This window comes from Austrofundulus limnaeus, unplaced genomic scaffold, assembly GCF_001266775.1.
Source record: "Austrofundulus limnaeus strain Quisiro unplaced genomic scaffold, Austrofundulus_limnaeus-1.0 Scaffold4, whole genome shotgun sequence".
Lineage (NCBI taxonomy): Eukaryota > Metazoa > Chordata > Actinopteri > Cyprinodontiformes > Rivulidae > Austrofundulus > Austrofundulus limnaeus.
The window spans coordinates 2572347-2579639 of record NW_013952406.1 but is presented as its reverse complement, the minus strand read 5'-3'; the positions used below and the strand labels follow the sequence as shown (position 1 = coordinate 2579639).

At 41.8% G+C, this 7293-nt stretch overlaps 1 protein-coding gene across 1 annotated transcript in view; it reads left to right on the top strand.

Moving 5' to 3' along the window:
• Window positions 1-1977: 1977 nt before the first annotated feature.
• The window catches only part of stk17al (serine/threonine kinase 17a like), a 14015-nt gene continuing 8699 nt past the window's right edge, over window positions 1978-7293 (top strand). The window contains exons 1-2 of the mRNA XM_014023245.1: window positions 1978-2451; window positions 5020-5232. Coding sequence (XP_013878699.1) covers window positions 2357-2451; window positions 5020-5232 — 308 coding nt within the window. The 5' untranslated portion in view covers window positions 1978-2356. The remainder of the gene's footprint in view (window positions 2452-5019; window positions 5233-7293) is intronic.

Genomic DNA, 7293 nt, shown 5'->3' with positions numbered 1-7293 from the left:
AGTCCCAGAATTTTAGGGCAATGATAACATCCATAAAGTTATCGTCATATTTCCCATATCAAGCCATGAACACAACTCTTCCTTATTTCAGTGACCTGGCTCACAGGTTATCTCGACACCATGCATTTTGTGCATTTTTGYGTCTTTTCTTCTGTAAGCAACAACAGGAACCTCTGGATAATTGGGCCTCTTCATCACCTTTTTTTCCAAATTTAGTCTGCGCCGTGCACAACGATGAGCTGTTTGGTGGCATGCTTTGAATTCTTCTGTAATGACACGCCGCTTCAACGCGCAGACAAACAACTCTCCCACGGATACAAAAAGAAAAAGCCGTGCGGGAAACTGTCATACCTTTTAGTTTCATGTCTAAGCCTTGTGTAAGAAAACCATCATTCTCACCTGCGTGGTACAGTTAAGCCAGGCGCAAGCAGCCAGAAAAAACATACCACTGACAAAAAAAAAATACTTTTCAGGATGTATGAGCATTGTGTTTCCAACAATAAAATACCAGAGTTTTTGCTATCCAAATGGCAAAAGCAAGTTTTGAAATTGGCAGTTTTACTATAAAAGTAAAAGTGAGATAAAATGAGACAATTAGGTAACCGGGTGTCAATTGTGAAAACGTACAAAAAAAATTGCTGACACATTTTCWTTATTTAGCTCACTTTCTAAGTGTAAAAATCCTTGTTAAAAATGCTCCAAAATGTAAATAGCAAATTTTAATGCAAAAACAAGTAATTATTAAATCCTAACTATAAATGTGCAAATATAAATGTAAAAGTTGAATGTTGTGGTTAAATCTTTAAGCACATCATTGGAAGTTAGTGTGCGGCTCTTTAAAACGTCTTCATCCTGCGACAAAAGCAACTGCTAACGCTAACGCTGCTAATGCTGCTAAAGCTTCCCCACAAGACATCAAACTTGCAGTTGCGGCAGGTGTCCGAGCTGCACTTCAAACTGATGGACCACAGATTAATAATCCATACCGTTTTCAATTAACACTTTTTGAATTTAGATTTTAAATTCATTTTATATCAGCGGTACGGGTTAGCCGTTTATCACAGGATGGTAGCCTACACACCATGACAGCTCAGTGACTACTTGTCACACTTTATACTGACCGATTGCAGCATTAAAAGCACCTGTGATGTTATTACCTGAATCTTTTATAGAGATGCCAACATTTTTGTCAAAGCCAGTTTAATTTTTATGTTTTTTTTAATAATCCTATGAAATTCTAAAGCAGGGCTTTTCATCTAAATTGCTCCGGGGACCACCGTTACTGCAGGTCAGCAGCTCAGGGGTCTGAATATCCAGCAATTAAAGTCATCATGCAAATAAACCAAGTATTACAAAGATCTGTTACATTTGAAATAGTTGTTTTTGCTGTATTTAATCATGAATACAACATACAGAACCTTATAAAAGTAGTGATAGTTAAACAATATCAAAAACAAACAAAAAAACACATTATGCCTCGTATTTAACACAAATATTATTGGGACATCTCTGACTTGCCAAATTTTTTAAACCAATTTTAATTTCACTTTTGTAGTTTTATCTTCAACTGCTTGTAATTTTAACTGTCTTGAGTGTGCATAGAAATGTTTTTTTACCAGCTTCTAGCAAAGATTCTGACATTTCTGTAGAAACCAAACATGTCTGTGTGTCTAACTAAAAAAACAGAGTAATTAAAATAAAAATCAGGGGGTGGGCTTAATGAATGAACCTATCAGCGGCCAAACTTTGGTCACTTGGGGGCAGGATGTGGCCCACGGGCCGCCANTTTCTTTCTTTCTTTCTTTCTTTCTTTCTTTCTTTCTTTCTTTCTTTCTTTCTTTCTTTCTTTCTTTCTTTCTTTCCTTCTTTCAGCAAAGAGCACATACTCATTTATTCGTATCTGCATCTAAGTTTCAATATGTCTCATAAAAACTAAACCCAAACACAACAGAAAACTGCTCATTAAACTCCTGTCTTCGTACCTGCTGTCATTTGTCACCGCCCACCAGCTCCGCTCCTTCCGTCCTGCGGGGCGCGTTGATTGGCTCCCTGCGCTGCGCGTCGGGCTGCCGGGGGCTGGTCCTGACTGGGGACTTTATTGCCCTGAATGTTTGGTTTCAGTCAAACCCAAGTCTCCAAATCGACTGAGCAGCATCACCTGTTTGGTTTGGGGACGCGTTTAACCTGGATTATCTCCCGGTGGCTCCAGCTTTAGTTGGCTCAAGCCGACTTGGGTTCTGTTTTCATCAACGGACCCAAAACCGCCCCCCTCCTTTCTCTCTCTTTCTGTCTGTAATTGAGGAAGCGACAGCTGTTTTACTTTTCAAGGATTTCATTGCCAAACATCTGGGCAACAATGAGCAAAAACGGAATTATGACAGAAATCCACACGAGGATCAGGAAAGAGCCCTTCACCACCAACTACGAGCTGGTTGGGAAAGAACTGGGCAGGTGAGAGGCTTATTTTTATTTTTTCAGAAGATTTGTTTTCTACTCGTGTAATCATATTAGATTTACTCTTTGCACGTGTTTGGAAAGCCTGTTAATTGAACATTTCCAATCCTTGCCTTCCTGCCGGTGGAGCAGCAGCAGCAGCAGCAGCGCGCTTGGCACGCGCAGTGCGCCACGGGTAATGCGCTTTTGTGGGATTTTGGTCTAAATCTTCCAAACTGATTTGTTTATTTTTTTTTCTTTGCAAGTGATGTGAATCAAAACAAAGTCCGCAATGAATGACGTGAACTTTTAATTAATGTATCTATAAAACCAAAACGATTTAAGGCTATTTCATTTGGTGGATAAACTGCTTGGGTTACCTGAAACATCACTTTTCTGCGGTGTGAAACTGCCTGCATTTTTGTTGAAGCCCACCTTATTGTAGTAGTGAAAGTAAACAATCAGGATTATGTGTTTTAATGTAGCTTTATTGTTGTTGTGACAAAATGTGACTGCAGGGAGAAGGATTCAGTGGAGGGACTTGTCTGCTCTTGTTCATTCACCACATTACCCTTAAATCTGATAAAACATCCTTTGTCATCTACAATCAGTCACCATTACATCTGTTTTCTGCACACAGTCTTTATCTTAATGTCATTTGAGGCAACGTCAAAAACTTTTCACAGAAAACCATGCTAAATTAAGATAAACTGCACGTGACCTTTGCTTCTCTGCAGCTGCTGCATCCAATAACCCCATTTTTAAGTTTACTCATGAGTCGATTCTTTAGAAAAGCTTGATGATCCATCACTTTAGGCCACAGCCATCATTAAAACAGTATTTCTATTTCCTTTTCTCATGATTTCCACCCAACAGCATCCTGAGAGGCCTCGGTAATCGCATTAAGGTGAAGGAATGTAYGCAGACAGGAAATCAGGTGTGAAGTGTGTACATGCATTGTGCCTGCTTCCTGTTCGCCACCTCCGCTCAGAAGATGCGCTGGCCTTGTTTTCGAAAGCCTTGTCGTCAATGTCAGGCTTTGTTTTCTGAGCTGAGCCCCCCCACCCCCAACACCCTCCGCCTCAGAAGGGCGCACAGAAAATTCTGTGGCTGACTCGAAAGCAGGAAGAGGAACTCGGTCCATCTGTCAAACAGGCAAATAAGAGCAGCGAGAGCCGTCGCTTCTCGTTGCACACCAGACGCGAGTCGATGCCCCCCTCCGCCGATGTGGGGGGCAAAACTCCACAGGAAACGAACTCCTCAATCAAATTATCACCGTTTCAAATGCAGGAAATGAGTTAGTTTTGTCTCACGATGAAGCGGATGATGGATTGCAGACTTGAGGGTAGCCCTGAAAGTTAATCTTAATCTGAAACATAGGTGACATTCTTCGGGGGTTCACGTGAGAGCCTCTGTATTAGCGCGAGGAGATTTTCTTTTTAAGGAATTAAAAGGTTTATGCTGAATTTTTCCAAAGAGCGCTGTGCTTTTTCTTCGAAGAGAAAAAAAAAAAAACACGACAAGAGTGTGAACACGGCCAGCTGGAAGATGGCCTTGTTTAGCGACCTCCGACCTGTCGACAACCTTTTTGAAGGCGCCTCCTGTTGCTCTTTTAAGCTGTCACCAGTCATTTCTTTTCACTCCGTATGTAGTTCCCAGCCCACAAATCTGCACTTGACTAATTAAGGATGAAAAGGCCGTGACGACTTTTTGCCCCCTTTTCACGCCGAACAATGACGCGTCGTCGTTTCACAAAGAAGTGGTGAAACGGCGGAGGAGAGTCTGGGCTTTGCAGCAGGCGCGATCAGAGCCAAAGCAAGAACCGGAGGCCACGGTGTCCATTTTCACAAGCTGCTTATGCTCCAGCATAATTGAAGTGGTAGAACCCCCACCCCTGCCCTGCCTGGTGTGACCGGCCACAATCAGGTGGGTGGTCTTGGTCTGGAGGCCGCTGTGTTTAGCTGACTGGTCAGCTTTTGTAAGACTTGTCAAAGAAGAATCAAGTCTCCAGCTAACAGGCTGGGCGGAGGCGTCGACACAGTTCCGTTTGTCCCCGCCGCTGTCAGCTGTGGAGAAAGAAGTGGACAAGGTCTCATTATCATGTGGGAGGGAACGGCTGGCGGTCATGTTTGTGTGACACACGGTGGCAGTTGTGCACACATCGGACATCCTGCCCGCACCCACGGGTGACCTTTAACACCTTCAATGAATTCATCCTTGTAGATAAATAAAGAATGGGAATGATGGGCTAGCGAAAGGTTGTTTCTTTTTTTAGTTTTTGCTCGACCTATGAAGCGATAAAACCCTTATCGGGTCCATGCTCTTCRAAAACGTGACAAGCTTCCAACCTCTCCTGAAGCTTAAAAACAACTGAAATGTTTATTTTTGATCCCCTTGTCTGTCTTATTCCATAGCTGACACTTCAGTGGTTGGTGGGCTTTTTTTAAAGACTCTGTTTTAGTTTAAATACAGTTGCTGGAACGGAGAAAAAGTCCATCCCATAAAAGATTTTGTTGGAATTCCAGCCGCCTCACTAATCGCTCCTTCGATCTTTTTTTTTTTTTTTTTTCCTGTTTTGTTTCCCAGGGGAAAGTTTGCAGTGGTGAAGAAGTGCCTGGAGAAGGCAACGGGAAAGCAGTACGCTGCCAAGTTCCTGCGAAAGAGACGAAAGGGAGCGGACTGCCGCATGGACATCTTGAATGAGATTGCTGTGCTGGAGTCGGCCAAGGCCAACCCTTATGTGGTGGGACTGCATGAGGTCTACGAAACCAGCTCCGAAATCATCCTCGTCCTGGAGTGGTGAGTTTGGAGCCTGAGACGTGAGAAGCATCCCTGAAAGCAAATCGCATGCTAATTCAGTTCAGAACTAAAACACGGCAAATCCTGGCTTGCATTACAGCCGATGGTATGATAATCTTTTTTTAAAGGGATCCATGATTAGTTGTAACATTAGACTTTATTTGCTAAACATATATTTTAACTGTAAAGCAAATACTGTAAAAATACTGTAGGATGTTTAGTTTTTACAATTTGTAAACTAAAAGTTTAAAATATATTACACGGACAGAGCCATTTTATTTACACGCAAAGCATTCTGGGTAAATGATGACGTGGAAAGGTCATCGGTGCGAGGCTGCTAGCGAGCTATATCCACCCTGAAGGTTAATCTTGGACAATATCTGACGATCAGCTCTTTTAAATGAAACCAGAGAGCGTTGACAGAGAGGAGRAGGTAGAAATGACTCAGCCTGTAACTGAAAATATAGATGGAGGACAACAGAGCTGCTTCATGGAAGAAGAACCTCAGCTTAGCCTATTAGCTTTAGCTTTAGCCCCGACGCTATCATCCTCTCGTCACTGAGGTCCTCCATCCACATGACAGAGAGGGGAATGCAAAAATAACTCAGCTGCAACTGAAAATATGGATGGAGGACCTCAGTTTAGCTTGTTTGTTGCGCTGAGCTAATACATATAAGGTAATATAGCGTCGGCGCTAGCGCGAAGGCTAACAGGCCAAGCTGAGGTTCTTCTTCCATGAAGCAGCTCTGTTGTCCTCCATCTATATTTTCAGTTTCAGGCTGAGTCATTTCTACCTCCTCCTCTCTGTCAACGCTCTCTGGTTTCATTTAAAAGAGTCGATCATCAGATATTGTCCAAGATTAACCTTCAGGGTGGATATAGCTCGCTAGCAGCCTCGCACCGAGGACCTATCCACGTCATCATTTACCCAGAATGCTTTGTGTGTAAATAAAATGGCTCTGTCCGTGTTAAAATATATTTTTAAAAATTTACAAAACTGTACAACCTACCGTATTTTTACAGTCTTTATTTTACAGTTAAAACAAATGTTTATCAAATAAAGTCTAATGTTACAACTAATCGGGGATCCCTTTAACTGTTCCATATTTGTCARAAAAAACTGCAATAGCATAATTAGGCTTCACGAGACAAACTTTTATGTTTTTCTCGCGAATACACAGACATGAGTAAAATGCACATCCTTTGCATCGTTTCATAAACTCGGCGTTCAATGGAAACTCTCTCGCTCTCTCTGTGTGGTTCACTGTGCTTCTCGGTGTTGCCACACCACCAAGGTTTCTTGTCATGATTTGCTGACAGGAACTGTCACTTCAAACACCATCGAGGCCAAAGTCGCAAACTGCCCGAAAACGATCGTCACAAATTAGTCATCGAGATGACACTTGTAAAAACTTGCTGATCAGAGCTTAAAGGCAGCGGCTGCTGATTTTTGACTGCACAGGTGGAGGCGTTAAGCTGCTCGTTCACTGACACAGCAGTCTCACAACAGCCGTCTGTCTAAAGAACATGATGCAACAGGTGGATGTTCTCCCACTGCCATAGGTTAAGGCATGGGTCTGCAACCTGCGGCTCTGGGACTACATGTGGCTCTTTGAAACTGTGGCCAAACATAACAATGATTGTTTTTGTTTATACGCACAACGAAAATCCAGTTGTATGCAAATATGTGATCAATACTATTAATACAAAATGTAAAACATGATTAGCTAATGCTAGCTTGTTGTGTACTTAAATAATCCAATTTCTTTCTATGAACTTTCTCTCAAATCCATCAGAATTACCTTTAAAGAATTTGAAGACTACATAATAAGACGAATTAGAAAAAGAAGTGCCTGAATAGTTCAGTTGTACTAGGTTTTATGAAATTCGGTATAAACTGTATGCAGTATTTTTTTTTGTTTACATGAATGTGGTCTTCATTTGTCCTGAAGTGTAAAAATAACAATAAATAATGAAATTCACAATATATATTTTTTGTTTATAATGTCACCTTCACTGGCCGTAAAGGTTCCCGAAAAGGCCTCGAAAAGGCCCACGGAC